The 23,595-nt window shown below is 38.3% G+C and overlaps 1 protein-coding gene across 5 annotated transcripts in view; it reads right to left on the bottom strand.

Annotated features, from left to right (window-relative positions):
- Positions 1-1,865: 1,865 nt before the first annotated feature.
- The window catches only part of TLR6 (toll like receptor 6), a 28,770-nt gene continuing 7,040 nt past the window's right edge, over positions 1,866-23,595 (bottom strand). The window contains exons 3-6 of one of the 5 annotated variants that reach the window (XM_045816371.2): positions 20,722-20,856; positions 11,039-11,166; positions 4,983-5,125; positions 1,866-4,799 (exon numbers count right to left, since the gene is read on the bottom strand). In XM_045816371.2, the coding sequence (XP_045672327.2) occupies positions 2,346-4,730 (2,385 nt within the window). In that variant the 5' untranslated portion in view covers positions 4,731-4,799; positions 4,983-5,125; positions 11,039-11,166; positions 20,722-20,856 and the 3' untranslated portion in view covers positions 1,866-2,345. The other 4 variants (XM_045816372.2, XM_045816374.2, XM_087864209.1 and 1 more) reach the window with 4 other exon arrangements.

Genomic DNA, 23,595 nt, shown 5'->3' with positions numbered 1-23,595 from the left:
GAGTGACTGGGACAAATGCTTCCTTAGGTTGGGAATTACAGGAGGTCTCTCTGAGGAGGTGACATTTAAGCTGAGATGCGAATGGCCTAGAACAAGGTAGGCATATTCTGAGGAAAGAATAATCTCAACAGAGAGAGTAGCAAGTGCCAGGGGCAGAGGGGACAGAGGGGACAAAGGTGGGAATCAATGTGGCGCATGGGGGAAGAGCCAGAGGAAGCTGTAGCTGGACTGTGGTGGGCAAGGGGAGAGAGGAAAAAGATGCACAGGTAAGTTCGGAGTGGGAGGAAGGCAGACCATAATGACAGGTCATGAGGTTTTGTTCTAACTGTAAGGGGAGGTCGTTAGAAGGTTTTAAGCAGGGCAGTAGCTTGATATAACTTACACTTTAAAAACACTCCCTCCGAGGAAAGAGTAAAAGCAAGGAGGCCAGTTAAGAGGCCAGAGGTTGTACAAGTGACAGGTATTGGTGGCTGTCAGGATGGCAGGGGTTGCAGAATGGACTATACACACTCTCCTCTCATAATAGGCGTACACAGGGAGGAAAATGTCAAAGGCTACACCCCTACCTGTGGGGCATTAATGTCTGTATTCATGAGGGTGCAGATGAGGGTGCTGGGTCAAAAGATCCCAAACATATTTGGTTTAAACAAGGTGCAGATTTACTTCTGTCTCACATAACAGAGGTGAGCACTCCAGGACTGGGTGAGAGGCTGGCCTGAAAAGCACAAAAGTGGTACACTGAGGAGCATGCTCTCCACATGTGGCTTTCATCTCCAGCTTCCGGATGGATCTTCCAGTTTGTATCTCCTATCCAGGAGAAGGGTAAAAGGGTCAAAGGAATCCATACTCATTTTTCTTAGAGATATGACCCAGTTTCCAGATACATCCCACAACCAGATTTCAGTCACATGTCCACATCAAGCTGCAAGGGAGGCTGGGAATTGTACTTTCTAGCTGGATTGTCAGTGCCCTGAAAAAACTCACACATTAATTAAATAAAGGGTGAGGGGATATTGGTGACAACTAACAATCTCTCTCACAACATTTTTTAATTTATCTGCATAGTCATCTGTTAGGGGCTGAATTGTGTTCCCTCCAAAATTCACATGTTGAAGCCCTCACCCCCAGTACCTTAGAATGTGACTCTGTTCAGAGATAGGGAAGATATTTGAAGAGGTAATTAAGGTTAAATGAGGTCATAACGGTAGGACCCTAATCCAATATGACTGGTGTCCTTATTATAAGAGGAAGAGACATCAGGGATGTGTGCATACAGTGGAAAGGCCATCTAAAGACACAGCAAGAAGGCAGCCATTTGCTAAAATTCTAAGACAACCAGAAAAGTCCTATTCAGTAACCAGTTATAAATAAATGTGGCTCTGAGTTTCCTTTGCAAGCAAATAAATCCACGCCTTTGCCCTCAACAGCCTGTGACTGTAGGCTATATAGTTGACCCTTGAACAATGTCGGGGTTAGTAGTGCTGACCCCTTGTACAGTCAAAAATCTGTGTATAACTTATAATACCTCCAAAACTTAATTACTAATGGCCTCCTGTTGACCAGAAGCCTCATCAATAACTTAAACAATTAACACATTTTATATATGTTATGGGTATCATATATTGTGTTCTCACAATAAAACTGGGGGGAAAAAAGAAAACATTAAGAAAATCACAAGGAAGAGAAAATATATTTACATAGTACCGCACTGTATAAAGTCCACGTACAAGTGGATCCATGCAGTTCAAACCCATGTTGCCCAGGGGTCAACTGTATTTCCCTTTATATATATAAATTATTGTCATGAGTCCCCACTGGTTAACTACATATTTGTGTGGCAGGGTAAAAAATAATATACTCCGATGTGAACAAAAAATCTTTATTTTTCACAACTGGTCTAATTTTTTTCCCAAGCTCCAAAGTTGAACAGGATGACAAAGCTCACCCAGAGGCCAGTGAGGCTCCGTAAGACACTCCAAGGGCCACTGTGTACACTTCTGAGGTTGACCCTTTTCTTGCTGCCATGAAATCCCAAAAATTCCTGTTCACACAGAATCCATTTGGAAAAGGAGAAGGGAGAGTACAGGTCCTTGAATGAGCTTTACTCAAGAGTGTTTCCATTTGAAACAGAATGGTTGAACCAGAAGGGACTGAGGTACCTGTAATAGGCAAGTTTGAGCACCACTTCAGCCTCCAGCCTTGCTCCCTAGCTTAGTTGAAACATAGTTTTCATTAATTCTTCCCCGAATGTGTAGAATAGAGGCACCACCTAGACAGCAACTTAAAACCATCACGTTCACCAGAATCCAAGTGAATGACGGTTTCGTAAATAGAATTTCCTGACTTTAAGTTTCTGCAACATTGTTTTCACCAGTTAGTGTTAACTTCATATTAAAAGCAGCTCTAATATTAGCCCAAAAAAGTCCATGTTTGTTCTTCTCCTTGGGCCATTCCAAGTAAGTCCGCTGTGTCATGAGAGCCCTCAGCTTGTGATACTTGCTGGGAATGCAGTTCTGTGGAATGGGTTCCAGCAAGATCAGGATTAAGTTATTAGATCCTTCATGAAATAGACTGTGGTGGGCAAAGTAGAGTTCATAATGGCACCACTCACTTTGGACGAAGTTGGGAGACAAAACAAAGATCGACTTATAACTTTTCTCAATGCAGTTTATGATATTTTCCACAATGCTTTTGCCAGGAACGAAGTTTCTCTCATGGAGACAAATCCTTATATCTTCTTTTTCTAGCCAAGGTACCAGTTCATTCTTCACCCAAGCAGAATCATGTTCACTGTATGAAATAAAAGCATGGAACTGGAGGGTTCTTTGGAGTTCTTCTAAAGGTATGTTCCTTGCCCTGCGCCGGGTCTGGGTCCACTGACACATCATCCTGAGATACCACGGCAGATCAAAGTAGATACAGAGGGCAGTCACAATAACAGTCAACCCCAGCACAGTGACCCCAACGGTAACAAGCAGCAGAGTCGTGTTGCAGGATAACTGAGACACGTGGAAGTCCTTCAATGGGGTTCCCTTATAGTTTTCTGGATAGTCACATTTATAAGAATCAGGCCAACCTTCTACCACTTCACTTGATACTTGGCCTAGACTTTGGACAAATTCTCTGAGCTCACATGTACATTGGAATGGATTGTTCCCTGCTCTTATGGACTTAATCTTCTGGCAGCCCTGGAAGAAATCACCTGATGGGTTGGAAATTGAGTTAGAGTCAATGATCAGTACAGAAAGGCTGCTAAAAGTACCACAGTCAGGAAGGTGGGCTAAAGAATTGGAAGCAACATTGAGTTCTTGCAAAGCTTCTAGTTTCATGATTGGTTTAGGAATGCTCCTTATTCTGTTATCGTGAAGATCAAGTACCTTGACCTTGGGAGGTAAACATCTGAAAACAGAGTCAGCAAGGATATTTGAAGACAAATTTAACACCACTATACTCCCAGCCCAAGTGCAATCTCCATCATCTCTATCATAGTCCAGAGAATTCCCACTAACATCCAGTATTTCCAAAGATGTCATATGCTTAGTCATGAGACCTACTTTGTGAAGGGATTTTAATTTATTCTTTCGTAAGATAAGTGTTTCCAATCTAACTAGTTGGGAACAATTTTGAAAAACACTATCTGTGAAACCATTCTGGGTAAAGTTCAAAAACTTAAATGCATTTGATGGCGGAGGACAAAGCATGTGTATAAAAGGTGTATCTGATATGGTTAACATCATAATGTTCATCTCAGAAAAAACTGTATACAACACTGTCTGTGAAAAAATAAAAACTTCATTTTTAACGTGTTCTATTTTCAATGCTTTCAGTGCTGTTTCAGAATAATGAAAATCTTCTTCATCAATACTTCCAACTATTGTTAAATTATAAATACTGAGATATTCTATAGGTTTGGGCCAAAGAAATTGAAAAATTCTAACCAGGCATTTCCAAGTTGTTTTCATATGTTTGAGAGTAAAATTCAATAAAGTTGGACCTCTAGTGAGTCCTGATAAAAATTTAGTTAAAACTTCACAGTTGTCATCATTCAGTATAATATTAGTCAGTTGTAAGCACCCTAAACTATTAACTGATATGTTCGCTTGGACAGAGAATAACTGATCTGGATGAAAAACAAGGTGAAGTGTTTTCGTATTCAGAATTTGAAGACTTTCTGTTTCTTTTGCGTAATAACCTTCTAAATCCAGAAGGATATAATTTAGATGCAGATGAGCAATTGGGAGCAGATCTAATTGTCGTAACTTTGTAGCACTTAATCCTAGGAAATGTAGTTGTGTCAAGTTGCCAAATTCCTTGCAGATGGGCAGGACATCAAAGTCATTGAAGGAGAGGTCTAAATGCTTGAGACTTGTGATAAGATGGCAGGATATATTCTGTAACTGATTGTAAGATAAATCCAAATATTCCAAATCCTGGTTGAACTTGAAAATGCTAAAATCAAGGTACCAGATTTTATTATGAGAAAGTCTCAAAACTTTTAGCCCTGAGAGGTAGCTCAAGTCAGAGATGTGAAGCTCGGATATGCTGTTCTGAGAAATATCTAAGATTTTGGTTTTTGGTGGCAGGTCTTTTGGGACATGAGTAAGCTTCATATTTGACATGTCTACTGCAAATTCACTTTCATCAGAGAACTGGATTATGGTTCCAACTATTAAGGTGACCGTGTACACAAAGTAAAAGCTCCCAGTGATAGATTCTTTGTCTTTGGTCATGATGTTGAGATGGCTATTCCCCAAAGCGTTGTTGCTGTTCCTCAGAGCATCTTGATATGTGTCCAAATTCTAGAAATATAATAAACATTAAGTTGTATAACTATTGGAGAATTGCTTTCAAACCTTCACTTTCGAAACACAAAATCTTAATGATCTTTTTCATTCACTATCAGAGTCATTTCTGCCCACGTAATTAAGTGTGATATTTTCCCAGTTACGCAGCTTGCTGGTGCCAGGGGAGGCAATACAGACCTTATTACCAAAGAATTATGGTTCTGTGTTTTATCCTGTCTGGGTACTCTCTGAGGGATCCACTCAGGGGCTCAGCTTTGTTTCACCCTCTTCAGAACTTTCTCAGGGCTGGAGCAGCCTCCTGAATACTGTTTACTGAAAATCTTTAAAAGCAAACATATTAGCCACAGGCACCTAGAACAAGGAATACCAAATGTGACAAACACCACACACACCAAAAAGCCAGGGAAGGAAGAGGCTGGGAAAATAGATACAGGGGAGAAAAAAGTCTTTGGAAAACTCCATGTATATCATGAAATCTAGAAAACTACGCATATGTCCAGGGCTGTGTGGAAGCTCAAAAGATCTAAGAAAATCCTAAATTTTCACCTCTGGCTGACCTTTGGCTCTGTGAAAGCAGAAAGTGAAAGCTAGGGCAGAGCTGTAAAGAGCCTGGATAAGCACTGAGAAAATGCCAGAAATCAAGAGCCAATCTACAAAGATCAGAAGTTTTGTTTTATTTTTTCTCTAGATGTTTAAGTAAAATCTCCACCAAGCACAAGCTACCCACTAAGCTAATGGAGCAGAGAATTCAATGGCCACACATAACAAAAAATACAGTCCTTACACAATAGAGCAGTCACTAAGCAAACAACCAACCACACCCCACGACAAGCAGCAGCAACAAAACATGGGAGAGAGGAGAATCTGAGTTACCACATTGTAATATTTCCAGAGTTACCATATTACAACATTCAAAATGCCTACTTTAAACAATAGAAGGCATGCAAATAAATTAGAAAGTATTATCCATTTATAGGAGAAAAAAAGAAAAGAACAAAGTTAGAGAAGTGACACTACCCAACTTCAAGCCTCCCTATAAAGCTACAGTAAACAAGACAGTATGGTATTGGTGAAAGAATGGACAGAGAGATCAATGGACCAGAATGAAGAAGTCAGAAATAGGCCTACACAAATATAGCCAACTGGTCTTTGACAAAGAAGCAAAGGCAATTCAGTAAAGAAAAGATAGACTTTCCAACAAATGGTGCTAGAACTATAAGACAGCCACATGCAACAACAACAACAACAACAAAACAAAAACAAACAATCAAAAAAAAAGGAGGGGAGGGTCTAATACAGACCTTACACCTTTTACAAAAATAACCCCCAAATGGATCATAAACCTAAATGTAAACTGTAAAACTAGAAAACTTCTAGGGGATAATATAGGAAAAAAATCTAGGTGATCTTCAGTTTGGAGATGACTTTTTAGATACAACATCAAAAGCACAATCCATGAAAGAAAACATTGTTAAGTTGGACTTCACTAAAATTAAAATCTTCTACTTTGCAAAAGACACCATTAAGACAATGAAAAGACAAGCCCCTGTCTGGAAGAAAATATTTACACAACATATACCTGATAACAAACTTGTGTTTTACACACACACACACACACACACACACACACACACACAATGAACTCTTAAATTCAGCAATAAGAAAATAACAATTTAAAAATGGACAAAAGATCTGAGCAGTGACCTCACCAAATAACAAATTAGTATATGAAAAGATACTCAATATCATATGTCATCAGAGAATTGTAAATTAAAATAATGAAATACCATTACATTCCCATTTGGGTGGCCAAAATCCTGAAACAACACCAAATATTGGTGAGGCTATGGAGCAACAGGGACATTCATTCATTGTTGGTGGAAATTCAAAATGGTACGGACACTTTGGAAGATAGTCTGCCAGTTTCTTACAAAGATAAATATACTCTGACCATATGATCCATCAATCACACTCCTGGGTATTTACCCAAATGAACTGAAAATCTAGTTCACTGAAAAAGTTTGCATGTAGATGTTTTAGCAGCTTTATTCACAGCTACCAAAAACTGAAAGCAACAAGATGTCCTTCAGTAGGTAGAAAGATAAACAAACTGTGGTACACCCATACAATGGAACATTATTCAGTGCTGAAAATAAATGAGTGATCAAACCACAAAAAGTCATGGAGGAACCAAATGCATGTTTCTAAGTAAAAGAAACAAATCTGAAAAGGCTACATGCTGTATAATTCCAACTTTATGGTATTCATAAAAAGGCAGAACCAAAGAGAAAATAAAAAGATCAATGGTTGCTAGTGTTTGGGAGAAGAGAGGGATGAATAACCAGGGCACAGAGGATTTTTAGGACAGTGACACTGTTCCATATGATATTGTAATGGTGGATACAGGACCTTCTGCATTTGTCAAAGCCCAAAAAACTATACAACACAAAGACTGAATCCAAATGTAAATTATGGACCTTAGTTAACAATAATATATTATATAATGTACCACACTAATGCAAAATGTTGTAATAGGAAAAGCTGTACACAGTGAAGAAGGGGTATATGGGAACTCCTGGACTATTTGCTCAATGTTTCTATAAAACTGAAACTTCTTTAAAAAAATAGAGTCCATTAATTTAAAAAGAGGAGAAGTATATAGAAATGCAACAAATTTCTGCATATTAATTTTGTATCCTGCAATTTCACTGAGTTCACTTAACAATTCTAGTAGTTTTTTGATGGACTCTTTAGGGTTTTCTACATACAGTATCATGTCATCTGCAAATAATAAAAATGTACTTCTTTGCCAATTTGGACGCCTTTTATTTCTTTTTCTTGTCTGATTGCTGTGACTAGGACTTCTGGTACCATGTTGAATAAGGGTGGTGAGAATGGACATCCTTATCTTGTTCCTGATCTTGGAGGAAAAGCTCTCAGTTTTTCACCATTGAGTATGATGTTAGCTATGGGTTTTTCATATAAGGACATGTTCTCTATAAACCTGTTTTGATTTGAGAGTTTTTATCATGAATGGATGTTATACTTTGTCAAATGCTTTTTCTGCATCTATGGAGAAGATCATATGGTTTTATCCTTTCTTTTGTTGTATGTATCACACTGATTGCTTTGCAAATACTGAACCACGCTTACATTCCCGGAATAAATCGTGCTTTTTTTTTTTTTTTTTTTACTGTATTATTGGATTCATTTTGCTTGTATTTTGATGAGCATTTTTGCATCTATGTTCATCAGAGATATTGGCTTGTATTTCTTTTTTTGTAGTGTCTTTATCTGGTTTTTGTTTCAGAGTAATGCTGGCCTCTTAGAATGAATTTGGAAGCTTTTCATCCCTTTCTGTGGCGTGTGGTGGTGTTTTTTTGGGTTTTTTGTTGTTGTTGTTGTTGTTGTTGTTGTTGTTGTTTTTTAAGAATAGTTTGAGAAGACCAGCTATTAACTCTTCTTTAAAGTTTGGTAGAATTTGTGAACCCAGCTGCTCCTGGACTTTTTGTTCTTTGGGAGTTTTTTGAATAGTGATCTAATTTTATTAATAGTAATCAGTCTGTTCAAATTTTCTATTTCTTCCTGATTCAGTTTTGGAAGGTTACAAATGGATTTTATCCATTTCTTCTGTTGTCCAATTTGAAATTAAGAGAAACAATCCCATTTACAATTGCATCAAAAATAATAAAATACCTAGGAATAAACTTAACCAAGGAGGTGAAAGGTCTGTACTCCCAAAACTGTAAAACACTGATGAATGAAATTGAAGATGACACAAACAAATTAAAAAATATTCCATGCTCATGGATTGGAAGAATCAATATTATCAAAATGTCCATGCTACCCAAGGCAATCTACAGATTTTAATGCAATCTCTGTCAATATACCAACCTCATTTTTTACAGATACTAAAATTTGTATGGAACAACAAAAGGCCCTGACTAGCCAAAGCAATCTTGAGAAAGAAGAACAAAGCAAAGGTATCGCAGCCTCAGATTTCAAGATATACTACAAAGCTGTAGTAATTAAAAAAACTATACTTGCACAAAAATAGACACATAGATCAACAGAACAGAACAGAGAGCCCAGAAGTAAACCCACATTTATATGGTCCATTCATCTACAATAAAGGAGGTAAGACTATACAATGGGGAAAAGACAGTCTCTTCAAAAAATGGTGTTGGGAAAACTGGACCATACCCAAAAATAAAATCAAAATGGATTTTTAAAAATAGGGAAAAAAGGAGAAGAAGAAATTAATAGAAATGGTTTCTGAAGAATCACAGGCATTGATTTTCTAGACAAAGGTTTTAAATCAACTGTCTTAAAAGTTAATGACATAACTATGGCCTCTTTTCATTGGACTTAGAAGATACTATATTTTCTTTTACAAGGCAGTCCTTTATCCCTCCAAAATGTTGTAGCACTCAGTTTGGTAATCTAAAATTGTACACAAGGGCAATCAAGGAGCTATTTCCAGAAATTACAAGACGTTCTCAAGAGTCTACACCAGTATTTAATTTGGCACTAAACTCAGCCATCTGCTGTAACCAGTGACTTCTCATGGGTGAAGGGTTAATAAAACCCATTTATCTCTTTCTCTAGTGACTAATCTTACCTAGGATTAACTTTCTAGCTCTTTTCTGAAAACCTAACACATGTAGAATGTCCCTTGTTACCAGAAAACATTACTTTTTGGTAACAATGACTCTTGAATGGTAAATAGCATCCATATTAAAAGGACTGTGTGTGAACTCTATGTGCAAAGTAAGAAGCCTGTGCTGTATTTCCTCTCCTATATCTTTCCAAGAAAAGTGGACCAGGTGTGGCCTATGAGGGCTTGTGAGTCTGAATGATTAGATGAGCATGAGATAAGCTCCTGGTGGTCATTGTGAAGCCATAGCATGTAGTTGGCCAGACTTTGAGATCCTCAACTCAGTTTGGGCAAGGCAACATGAGATAAAAGGAATGGGGGACACCTGGGTGGCTCAGTGGGCTGAGCATCCAGCTCTTGATTTTGGCTCAGGTCATGATCTCAGTGTCGTGAGATCGAGTCCCACATTGGGCTCCATGCTCAGCAGGGAGTCTACTTGAGGATTCTCTCTCCCTCTCCCACTGTCCCTCCCCCTGCTCATGCTCACATGCTCTGTCTCTCAAGTAAAATCAAATAAGTCTTTTAAAAAAAAGGAATGGGGAGGGAAGTGGGTGACAGGGTGGAAGGTCCATCCACCTGTGGCTTGATGCCTAAATCTCTGTGGTACATGACAGGATAGATCGTTCTGTGAGGTTGAAGATTGGAACAGAGCCAAGTTTGTGTCATAAGGAAGAACCACCTACTCCCTCCACCTCCATGAATTGGACCTCACCAAAACCAGTTGTAGCTGGGCTGGCAGAGATGATACCACTGTTCATGGAGCTATTTGAGAAGATATGATTAATACACACCAAACTAGACATTTTTGACTGGCTGAGGGGTAGAAGCAGGCACAGCAGCCCATGGACCCCATGTTTGTGACTGAGACAAAGCAGTGGGACTATAACTGTGCAAAAGATCAAGCAAGAAGCTAGTCCCAGAAACTAAGACATACATTCATGAGTCTATACCATTCCAGCTTTGATCTGTATGCAAAAGCATTTATGAGCCCCTGCAGGGAACAAAAGCTAGCAGGACAGACAGGGCTCCACAGCTGCCCCCTTCCCATGCAGCATCCTAAAAGCAGCAGTGGCAGCTGTGCTGGCCACAGGGCAGCATCCTCCACCTACAAAGAGTGCCCACAACCACACCTGCCTGGAAGCACCTACAGGTAAACGTTAGAGGTGCTCTCACAGACCGGGAAGAGGCAGATGAGATAACATAGACTCCATCCTTTGTGGGCACAGGAAATTTTTTTTTTTGTCATAGGATCTCATTCTTTGACATAATTCCCATAAAAATGGATATGTGTTTTTCCAATTCACACTAGATCAAAAGCCACAAATTGAGAGAGACAGAAATGGGCATTTGATAATCTGAAAACATCGAGTTCCTACAGTTGACATGCTGATAAAACAGGAAAAGACAGTGAAATATTAAAAAGTACACTGAAGAAGTCAGAAGGCATGTCTATTAGAAGCTGCTGTATGTGTGGGATAACAGTTTTCCCCAGAGCCCAGAAAGTCTCACCGTACTACAACAGATTACAGGTGTTGATGTTCATGACACTGATGCTGAGTGAATGAGAAAAGATTACCTGTCTGAAGGGTGGAGGCAGGTGCACGAATCCACAGATGCCATACTTGAGACTGGTACAAACGGTTGGAATGTGAGGTCCGCTCTACCCTATTCAAGAGCTGATCTGCACACGTAAACATCTAGAAGCTCCCAGGAGACAAGAACAGACAACATTTCTTAAGTAGGGCCTTGCATAGCAGGAACAATTGAAAGCAGATGTTGACTACTTATTGTTCATCACCTGAAGGTATATTGGAAATAGTAAAACAGTTAAGAGATAAGTAGGGTTTCTATTAACCATTCTTCAGAAGAGTAAAACTCTTCTGGGCTGGAGAATTTCATTACAAAATGGCATATGGTTAAAAGTCTCTAGGGGTGCCTGGGTGGTCCAGTCGGTTAAGTGTCCAACTCTTGGTTGCGACTCAGGTCATGATCTCAGGGTCATAAGATCAACCCCATCTCAGCTCTGCACTCTGCATGGAGTCTGCTTGAGATTCTTTCCCCCTACTTCTCTGCTCCCCACCCCCTACCCCCCCACTCTCTCTCTCTCTCTCTCTCATAAATAAATAAATAAATAACAAAATTTTTAAAAGTCCCTCACTGCTTCTCTTCTAGAGCCTCTTCCAGTTGCCACCAAAATACCCATGAAAACATAGAAACTTTTAAAAACCCATCCTGCCACCAAAAACAAAGAAGGATAGAAAATTAGTGGTGGGATTGAAAAGCATCTACATCCATGAAAAGGGATCAGGAGCCATATTAAGGGAAATCCATCCTACTCAAGTTTTGTCTCAGGAAAAGACTCCTTCACAAAGGGTGGGAAGGAATTTTCTCTCCCTCTGTTTGCATATCTCTGTTTGCAGATGTATGATCTTATATGTGGAGAGTCTGAATGACTTCATGAAAAAACTGTTAGAACTATTAAGTTCAGTAAGGTTGCAGGATACAAAACCAACATACAAACAGTTGCATGTCTATGTATTAACAACAAACTATCTGAAAAAGAAATGAAAAAAAAATCCCACTACAAATGCATCAAAAAGACTAAAATACCTGGGAATAATTTTAACCAAGGAGGTGAAAGACCTGTATACTGAAAACTATAAGACATTGATGAAAGAAGTTGAAGAACACACAAATAAATAGAAAGATATCCTGTATTCATGAATCAGAAGAATTATACTGTTAGAATGTTCACATTACCCAAAGCCATCTATAGATTCAGTGCAATCTCTGTTAAAATTCCAAGGGCTTTTTTCACAGAAGTGGAAAAGAGAATTATAAAATTCATATGAAATTACGAAAGACTCCAACTGTCAAAGCAATCCTAAGGCAGAACTGTGTTAGAGGCATCACACTTCCTGATTTCAAACTATACTACAAAGCTGTAATAATCAAAACAGTATGGTATTGGCATAAAAACAGACATATAGACCAGTGGAACAGAATCAAGAGCCCAGAAATAAACCCATGCATATACAGTCAACTAACATTTGACAAGGGAGTCAAAAATACTTGATAAGGAAAATGTATTATCTTCAGTGAATGGTGTTGGGAAAACTGGATATGCACATGTAAAAGAACTGGACCCCTATCTTACCCCACTTACAAAAAAACTTACTCCAAATGATTAAAAATTTAACTATAAGACCTGAAATCATAAAGTTCCTGAAGAATATATAGGGGGAAAGCTCCCTGACATCGGTCTTGGCAATAATTTTTTGGATCTGACACGAAAAACATAGGCAACAAAAATAAAAATAAACAAATGAAGCTACATCAAACTAAAAAGCATCTGTACAACAAAAGAAAAAAGCAGCAAAATGCAAACTCAACCTACAAAATTGAAGAAAATATTTATAAATCATATTATCTGATAAGGGATTAAGATCCAAAATATATAAGGAACTCAGACAATTCAATAGGGAATAATAATAACAATATATTTTTAAAAATAATTTGATTTAAAAATGGACAGAAGACCTGAATAGACATTTTTCCAAGGAAGACATACAAATATCCAACTAGTACATCAGAAGATGCTCAACATCACTGATCATCAGGGAAATGCAAATCAAAACCACAATGAGCTATCAGCTCACACTTGTTAGAATGGATATCAAAAAGACAAAAGATAACCTGTGTTGACAAGGATGTAGAGAAAAGGAAACCCTTGTGCACCATTGGTGGGAAGGTAAATTGGTACAGCCATCGTGGAAAACAGTAGTTTCCTCAAAATATTAAAAATAGAATTAGCATATGATCCAGCAATCCCACTTCTGGGCATATATCCAAAGGCAATGAAATCACGGTCTTAAAAAATCATGCATCACCATATTCGTTGCAGCATTATTCACAATAGCCAAGACATGGAAACAACATAGGTGTCCAATGACAGATGAATAGGTAAAGAAAATGTGAGATAGATAGATAAATAGATAGATATAATGGGATATTATTTAGGCATAAAAAGAAGGAAAGCCTGCCATTTGTGACAACATGGATGGAAGTTGAGGGCATTATGCTAAGTGAAATAAAGTCAGACTAAGAAAAAAAAACCCTGTATGATCTCACTTATATGAGAATCTAAAAAAGCCAAACTGATAGAAACAGAGAGTAGAAAGGGGGTTGCCAAGGGCTTAGAGACAGAGAAAATGAGATGTCGGTCAAAGGGTACAAACTTCCAGATAAAAGATGAATGGGTTCTGGGGATCTAATGTGCAGCCTGATGCCTATAATTAACAGTAGTGTATTATATACTTAAGAGTTGCTAAGAGAGCAGATTCTCACAATCAAAAATAAAAGGTCACTATGTGAGGTGACAGATGTGTTAACCTTTTTGTGGTAACCATTTTGCCATATATATATAAAATTATCACGTTGTAGATCTTAAATTTACACAGTGTTATATGTTCATTATATCTCAATAAATCTAGGGGGATAAAAGAACTTAACAAGAGGTAGGGAGGGACTTGAAGGTGAGTGCATATTGTATTCTGAGATGTGTAAGCCATACAACAATACTTGTAAAAGGGCAAAGCTAAGAACACTAGGGGGCTGTATTCATTAGGAATTGCAGTTTGTATATGTAATACTCCATTAGGTCAAAGTATCAGAGAATTGGGCAGTGAGGATAAGAGAGGCTACTACTTCATACTGGTACAGTATGGTATATACTGGTACAAACAGCTCACAATGAAAATATAGAGATAAAGACACACTGAATAACTGCATCAAAATTTACAAAGTAAAAATGCTCAAAACGTAAGGAGATATTGATAGTGAAGACATGTAGTGCATTTCTCTGGGTCACATTAGATCGAGCAGCATAAGATAAGCATATGAGGATCTAAATAAAATAATAAAGGATTTAATAGTCTTTGAACCTATAAAAAAAAAGAATATTGTGTATCTAAGTCCCCAGGTTTCATGGAGCATTTGGTAATATTGATTATTCAGTCAAATACATTTTTAAATAAATATCCCAAAGCAGAAATTTGTAAAGTCATTTTTCAGACTACAAAATGAACTTTTTAAACCACTTTTTAAAATGTTCTAAACATTTTCTGGATCAAGAAAATCACGTTTTCAGTGACAAACATTAAAAACTATGAGAGTCAATAATGTGGTGTGCACATACTCTAGATGCCTCCTCTTGCCCTAAATCCCCTAAATGATAGGGAAAAAAATACACACACACACACACACACACACACACACACACTTAAAGTCAGGAAGAGAAGTCTTTAGGGGAACTGAAACCAAGAGAAGTCTCTGTAAATCACAAGCAGATTGGACTGCAATAGAGTACTAGCTTCTGAAAGATGTCTACCTCCTAATCTCAGAACTTGTGAATATGCTATTACATGGAAAAAGGGAATTCAAGTTGAAGATGGAATTAAATTTGCTAATTCACAGACCTTAAAATAAGAGGGTTATCCTGGATTATTCAAGTAGAACCAATGTCATTACAAGGGTCCTTAAAAACAGAAGAGGGAGGCAGAAGGGGGGAGGTCAGAGTGATGTGATGTGATGTGATGTGATGTGATGTAAAAAGGACTTGAGTTGCCATGAGGTAGGGGCCATGAGCCAAGAAATGCAGGTAGCCTTCAGAAACTCAAAAAGACAAGTAAATGGATTCTCCCCTAGAGCCTCCAGAAGGAATGCAGCCTTGCCAACACCTTTATATAAGCCCAACAAGACCTATGGTGGAGTACTAACTAACTTACATAACTGTGAGATAATAGATATGTTTTTTTGGTTTTTTTTTTTTGTTTTTTAAAGATTTTATTTATTTATTCGACAGAGATAGAGACAGCCAGCGAGAGAGGGAACACAAGCAGAGGGAGTGGGAGAGGAAGAAGCAGGCTCATAGCGGAAGAGCCTGATGTGGGGCTCGATCCTATAACGCCAGGATCACGCCCTGAGCCGAAGGCAGACGCTTAACCGCTGTGCCAGCCAGGTGCCCCAATAGATATGTTTTTTAAGCCACTGAGTTCGTGGTAATTTGTCATAGCAGCAATATAAAATTCATATAGACAGTTTCATAGCAGCAATATAAAATTCATACAGTTTCATCCACCCTTCTGCCAAATAGGCTGTGAAAACAGATCAATAAGCAGTTTGACATGGAGTTTCAACCATAATTTGGGTTGCACAATCAAAAAGTATGACACTTACAAAACAAACACCACGATAGAAGGGAACCAAACTGAAGATATAAGAGAAGTTAACGCCCAAGGAAACAGAGATAAAAGAGCAGAATAGCCATTGATAATAGATAGATATCCTCAGAGAGAGATAAGAATTCTAAAAAAGAATGGAATAGGATCATGGAAATTAAAAACGTAATAACTGAAATGGAAAACTCATTGTATGAGTTGAATTGCAGAGTGGCAAATGCTGATGTGAGAATTTGTGAGATGGAAGACCAAGAAGAGGAATTTTCCCAAAACACAGCACAAGAGGCCAAAATGATGATATATATGAAAGAAATACTAAAAGACTTGGAAGATAGATCCACCATCTGAATTACCAGAGGACAGACTGTCCTCTGAAAAATAAACTGACTCCCCCACAAAAAAAGGAATGAAGTGGATGCAAGAAGGAATACTTTGCAAAGAAGGTAGGAAAATTTAGTGCTAAATTCCAATAAGTACTGATGACAAAAATTTTAAAAACAATATGAAACTAAAATTGCCAACAATTACAAGGGAGTTAGTAGACAGAGGGGGCGAGGGAGAGAGTGAACTAAAAGCATGCTATGATCCTTGCCTGATTAAGGAGAATCTATAGATAGATACAGTTAATTCAAGATGTTGCTAGAAAACTACAAGTCTAGGTATGTATATTATAAAATTAAGAGTAATTACTAGAAAATACAAATAAAAGAGATAAATTCCAATCATTTGGTGGTGGGCAGAAGCTCTTACTGAAGGAATAGCATGTAATGATTAATTAGGATTAGAATCTAATATTGTAAGAATTGTTTATTATTATTAGCAAATCTATGATGATAATACACCAGTAGATAAAAGGAGAGAAACAGATGAGCATCTCTACAGATGTTAACAATTGACTTGTTAAATTCAGCATTCACCTTTGACTAAAAATACAACTTTAATTAAAGTAGATATTGAAAAGATACTTTGACTTGATGAAAAATATATTAAGTATCTAACTTAAAAATATCCCACTCCCAAGGCATTTCTGTTAAATTCAAAGTCAAGAATGCCCACTGTTATTTAACAGTGTTCTAGAAGTTCCAACCATTATAATTAAGGTGAGGGGAGAGGAGGAATGAGAGAGAAATATTGGAATGTAGAAAATAAAATGATCACTATTTTTAGATATATGATTGTTAGTGTGAAAAACCCCAGAGAAGTAATGGAAAAACTGTTAGAACAAGTAAAAGAATATGCTGAAGTGGCCAGTACAAAATAAATTATTTTCTGAAAAGGAAATCTAATCATCTAAAAATAGTGAGTTGTCAAGTAAATTATGGTTATCTCCATATAATTAAATATTACTATGTGGCCTTCAAAAATAATAAAAACCTAATTTCATGGGAAATTGCACACCATCTATAAGTGACAAAAAGTCTATTTTTAAAATGTACAGCAATAAATATGTATAGATACATGTGGGAAAATTAAGATACATATCAAGATACTGAGTAATTATCTCTACATGGTAAGATTATGAGGGAGTTTTATTTTCCTCTTAGCTGTTACCTGTATTCTTCAATTTTTCAACATTCAAATTAAGAAGAGCACATTACTGGAGTGTCTGGGTGGCTCAGTTGGTTAAGTGTCTGACTTGATTTCGGCCAGGTCCTGATCTCAGGGTCATGAGATAGAGCTCCCCAGGAGGCTCTACACTGGGTGTGAAGCCTGCATAAGATTCTCTCTCTCTCTCCCTCTGCCCCCTGCCCCCCCCCACACTCACTCTCTCTCTAAATTAATTAATTAAAAATAAGAAAAAATAAAAAAGAAGAGCACATTATTTGCTCAGAAAATATACCAAAAAATTAAAAATCAATAGTTAACAATACGAATTATGTCCAACCTCACAAAAAATAAAAATGCTCCCTAGGTTCACTGCAGCATTATTTACAAAAGCCAGGATATAGAAGCAACTCAAGTGTCCATCCATAGATGAATGGACAAAGAAGATAGTTATACAATATTTATACAATAGAATATTCCTCAACCATAATTATTACTTGTCATTTGCAACAATGTGAATGGACTTATAATGTTAAGTGAAGTAAGTCAGACAGAGAAAGACAAATACCGTATGATTTCACTTACATACGGAACCTAAAAAACAAAACAAACGAATAAACAAAGAGTAGAAAACAGACCCATAAATACAGAGAACAAATTGGTGGTTGCCAGAGGGGAGTGGGGTGGGAAGATGGGCAAAATGGGTGAAGGGGAGTGAGAGGTATGGGCTTCCAGCTATGGAATGAAAACTTCAAGGTGAAAAAAAGTACATCATAGGAAATATAGTAGATGTCATTGTCATAGTATCATATGGTGACAGATGGTAACCACACTTGTGGTAACCATAGCATAACATTTAGACTTGTTGAATCACTATGTTGTGAACTGATACTAATGTATTAAAACCAATGTAACATTGCCTGTCAACCATTTTGAATTTTTTAAAAATGCATATTAAAACAAAACAGGACATAACATCTAGATGAATCATGTTCTAGATCTCAGTTTAGGCAGACCCAGGCAAAGAAGTTACTTGAATAACAAAAGGAGGAGGGATTTTAAGATGGACCCAGCATTAGATTCTATTAAAAAATAATAAATGTTAATTTTTGATAATGTGCTTTGGCCATGTAGGAAAATGTACTTCTTTTAGAGATATAGAATGAAGCATTTACAGAGGGAATGTTAGGATGTCTATAATTTAAGATTTTTTAAGCATAAAAAGATAAAGGGAATCAAATGGGAATTTTTGTTTCTTAAAGATAAAAAAAAAAAAAGTATGATTATTTTACCTACCAAACTGGAAGAATTAAAAAATATAATAGCCAGGGGCACCTGGGTGGGTCAGTCGGTTGGGCTTCTGCCTTCGACTTGGGTCACAATCCCAGGGTCCTGGGATTGAGTCCCGCAACAGGCTCCCCGCTGAGCAGGAAGCCTGCTTCTCCCACTCCCCCTGCTTGTGCTCTCTCACTTTCTCTCGCACGCACGTGCACTCTCAAATAAATAAAATTTTTAAAAATATATATATATGTATATGTATATACATATGTATATATATTATGTATACATATATATATTAACCAATATTGGCAGGTGTGACTAAAATAAGAACTCTTGTTTACTGCCGGCAGAAATGAAAAATTAGTACATACTTTCTGAAGGGCAATTTGGTCACATACATAAATTCCTTAGAAACATGCTTACCCTTATTTTAGCAATTCCACTTCTCAGATTTTTCTCTTAAAGGAATTATCAGAAATACACATAAAACATTACTATGAAAATGCTTGTGACATGAGGAAAAATTGAAAAAAAAATGATAATGTCTAGTGTAGAAAACAGTTTAATCAGTTGTTGTATACCTAACACGGAATAGCATGCAGCCTCAAATATTGTACTTTTGAAGTAATATGTTATGTAAATATAATTTAAATGTATATTAAATATAGGCTACAAATAATATAATGAATAAAAGAATACAAAATTGTGTATGTAGTAGGACTCGATTTTTGTAAAATATTAAAACCTGACAAAATACACAAAGCCTCAGGCAAAAGAGAATAGGAAGAAATATACCAAATGCTAATAGTGGTGATCTCTGAATCACAGGTACATTTCATTTTCTTTCTTATGAACTTTTGCATATAGTTGAAAATTTCTAATTTTGAACATTTTTTTTAACACAAAAGATTTGTCTCAAAATAAAGATAACATAAAAATATTTTATATTTAAAGAAACATGCTTATCTTATTTGGAATATTGATGTATCAGAGAACTTCTACACGATAGTAGATCACTGACATTCGTGGATAAGGACCCACGGAGAGGTCCCTCCATGGTGTCTATATTCAGGGGACTGAAATTCAGCCACCATGTAGGAAAGCTGACCAGCTGCCCTGAGAACATCCTTCCCCCTACGCACACAAATATTCCTCCAAGGGCATTTATATCTTCAAGCAGCTTCTAGTGTATACCCTTAACAAGCCAGCCAGGAGCTTTTCTATTTAAGCAAAATAAAGGAGAGGGAAAAGAGGGAGCAGAGGGTCAGAGTGTTTGTAATTTGTTTTAAAAGCAAGTAAAAAGAGACCAAATGTAAAAGTCTTTTTCTTTTTTCTTTAATGCATCCAATAAAAAGAGGGCAAAAAAAAAAGATGGAAAAAGCTCTGTTTCGGGGGGGGGGGTGGAAACTCTGGTGGATAAGAATCTATGAAAATTAAAACTATGAAAAAGACAACGATGAGCAAAACATTGAGATACATGTGAGTCCATCGTGAAGTCAAGAAAGAAAGAGAAAGAAAGAAAGAAAGAAAGAAAGAAAGAAAGAGAAAAAGAAAGAAAGAAAAAAGAAAGAAAGGCATTGCTCTATTTGCCAAAGCGTAAGTAAGAGACCTGGAGGAAGGCAGTGCTAGACCCATCCCTGGCACTTCCTCCATTTAATAAATGTTTCTTCAGGGCGCACTATGCCGGAGGGCAGGAGCTGGGGGTAGAAATACCAAGAGCGCTGACAAAATAATCCCTGCTTTCAAAGGGCTCCTACAGGAGTGACAGATACAAAGGAACAAGGACAGCACCAGGTGATGGGGGAGATCAAACGCTCTGTCCACTATAGAAACACAGAACTTGGGCTGTGTGCCGCCCCAGTGGCAGAAACTCCTGTGAACGTTCCTGGAAGCGAGCAGCTAGAGAGAGGTGACAAGTGTAGACGGAAACAGAAGAAATAACATCAGCGTTTTCCCTGCATTATGGCTGCAAGTGCTAGTTACGTCTTTTCAAGACGGCCCGGAAGACACCCTTCTTTCGATCGTTCTTGGAAATTGAAAGGACATCCACAACATTTTTCAAAGGACACTTGAAATCATCTGGCAAATTTGTCAAAGCGTTACCTGTCTCCTGTGTCATCGTTGGCATTTTCTCGCACACTTGAGGTATATTTATGCCATAATTTGAACAAGCCACAAAAGCCTGCTTACTTACCAAGGTGTTTCTTTCCCCCGAGAAGAGAAAGTAACTTCAAAACGCAGGGGAAAGCAAGAGCTTGACAAAATGCAGGTCCTTGGTATGAGGAAAGCGGTGCCTCAGAAACGATTTTGTGCCATCTGTTGAGTCTTCCTGGAATTACACCGAGGCAGGGATTTCTTTTTCAAAGATCACGTGAAAAGCATGTGGGGCAGCAAGATTTTTCTGGGCTCTGGACTCAAACAGTAATCCAATTTTTAAATTCGTATGAGCACACACTGTAGGACAATTTCAGTGTGAAGGAAAATGGTTTTTTCTAAGGTAAGATTTATGTGTAAGAGTTTGCAGCCAGAATGTTGAATTGTCACCAGAGTAGAGTTATTGAACATGGCCTGTTTTCTATGATCAGTGTACTTAACGTTTCCAAAATGATCGCAGCCACCATTTCCAAGCAATTTTGGAGCATTGCTTTAGTTGGATGAGGTCCTTTAAAGGGGCGCCTGGGTGGTTCAGTCGTTAAGCATCTGCCTTCAGCTCAGGGCGTGATCCTGGCGTTGTGGGATCGAGCCCCACATGGGCTCCTCCACTTCGGAGCCTGCTTCTTCCTCTCCCACTCCCCCTGCTTGTGTTCCCTCTCTCGCTGGCTGTCTCTCTCTCTGTCAAATAAATAAATAAAATCTTTTTTTTTTAATTAAATACATAAAGTAAAATAAGCTTAGGTCCAAGATTCGTTTTTTGAAAAATCAGCTTTCAAAGAAAGTTTAGTAGTTGATACATAAGTATATAGCCACACCTGGGGGATATTGCATCCTGTTTCCCCACATTCTGACCAACATTTGGTATTATTAGATGCATTAATTCTTTTTTTTCACTACTAAACACATTTATTGGGCTTTCATGGTGTGCTACATACTGTGTTATTGGCTTTCTATTCCATTATCACATGTGATGTAGTAACGATCCCTCGAGGTAGATATTATGATTGTGCCCATTTTGTAGATGAGGAAACTAAGCCTTAAAGGCTGGAGAATTTGCCCAAAGTCACGCAGCTAATAAGGGCCAATAGATGCACTAATTCTTTTTTTTTTTTTTAAGATTTTATTTATTTATTTGACAGACACAGCCAGAGAGAGAGGGAACACAAGCAGGGGGAGTAGGAGAGGAAGAAGCAGGCTCCCAGTGGAGGAGCCTGATGTGGGGCTCGATCCCATAACGCCGGGATCACGCCCTGAGCCGAAGGCAGACGCCCAATGACTGAGCCACGCAGGTGCCCCGATGCACTAATTCTTAATTCTAGAATAACAAATAACACTGAGATGCTGCAGGACTAAATAAAAATCCATTTTCTAGAGGCCATTTAGAATAATTTTAGAACAATCAACAAAGGCTCATACAAAAAGAAGGTGTCTGGTTAACCAGACGCTTCAGGCAGCCAGGATATCTAATTTCCAAGACTTTCTACTTAATAAAGATCCTGTAAAGAACTGAACATATGAGTTAAATAATTATTCTATAATCGATCCCATTGTCCAGCATTACCTCATCTTTACGAAAAACAAGTTGAGACCCTACAATTCGGCCCATAACAAAGTGAGACGTTTGGGTAAGAGTCACTTCTGCTTTCGGGAGGAAGGGAAAGGCTGGTTTCTTACTATTCATTCTTACTCATCAGCCTTAACAGGAAGTCTTCTCAGGCCCGGGGAGGGCCAGCAAGGAGCGATGGGTCTCTGAGGGGCCAGCAAAAGGAAACAGCTAGGGAGCAGCAGGTATTGCTGACACTGGGAGACCCGCTTTGTGAAACAGGCAGAGGAGAAAGGGACCATCTGGGGTTTTAAGGGAATTTTAAGCAACACTGGGCTGAAGTCTTTAAGAAAACACACACACGTTTACATACATGACATTCATGCGCACACATAGACCCATCGCTGCAGATTTGGTCACATCGCTCAATGATTGAACAGATGCTCATGAGGACATTTCACAATGTCGGTTTTCGGGAACAAGGAGACTATTCCTGTTGAGGCTGTTAGAATTCGGAGAAGTGTCTCTAAGGCGACTATAAAGCCACAGAAGTCAGCTTGTATAGAAGACCGGATGGCGGTGGAACAGACAGTATTGGGCTGAACTCCCAATACCAAGTACGTCTTGGGCAAGCTGCTTAACCTCAGAGGGTCTCCATGTATTTACTCCAAATGGGAGTAGTTGCGATTTTTAGGGAAGAAAATGAATATAAAGTGGCTGGAATCGTGCTTGACACAGAAGAGAAGTTCTTCTAGTAAGAAGCTTTGCAATTCTATACAAGCCTTACATTTGTACACGTTGAGATGGAAAGACCAGGATATACTTTCAGTGAAGAAAATCAAGGAGAGCGTTGATATGTGTGTACAATCTGGGCTGTACAGGGCTTGAAACCTATCCCTCCTGTGTGCAGTCATCCACAGAGGTCCATCACTCCCTCATTCACTGAGCATTTCAGATATTCACTTAGATAATCTTCTGGCACTTCACAAATATTAACTCACTTAACCCTCATCAAGGGGCTACGAGATAAGTCCTATCTCTAGCCCCACTTAAACTGGGGGAGAAGCCATCAAGTAACTGTCCCTGGTTGCGCATACTGGGACCGGGGGTCCAAACCCAGATGAAATCCAGCCCCAGTATCTGTATGCTTCAGCACCAAGCCAGGTGCCTTGGAAGATACCACGTGTCCTTACAAGACCCACAGAGGAGAGACAGAGAGAGGGGAGAAGGTGGGCAGAGACTGGAGCTTTGCAGCCACAAGCCAAGGAATGCCTGGGACCGTCACAAGCCAACAGCCCTGCCCACACCTTGATTTTGGACTTCTGGCCTCCAGAACTGGGAGAGAATGAATCTCTCTGTTGTTTTAAGCCG

The sequence above is a fragment of the Ursus americanus genome, chromosome 8 (genome assembly GCF_024610735.1).
Source record: "Ursus americanus isolate L20-20 chromosome 8, mUrsAme1.1.p, whole genome shotgun sequence".
NCBI classification, from domain to species: Eukaryota; Metazoa; Chordata; class Mammalia; order Carnivora; family Ursidae; genus Ursus; species Ursus americanus.
Note: the sequence above shows the minus strand (reverse complement) of the source record. Positions and strands in the feature narration are given on the sequence as shown.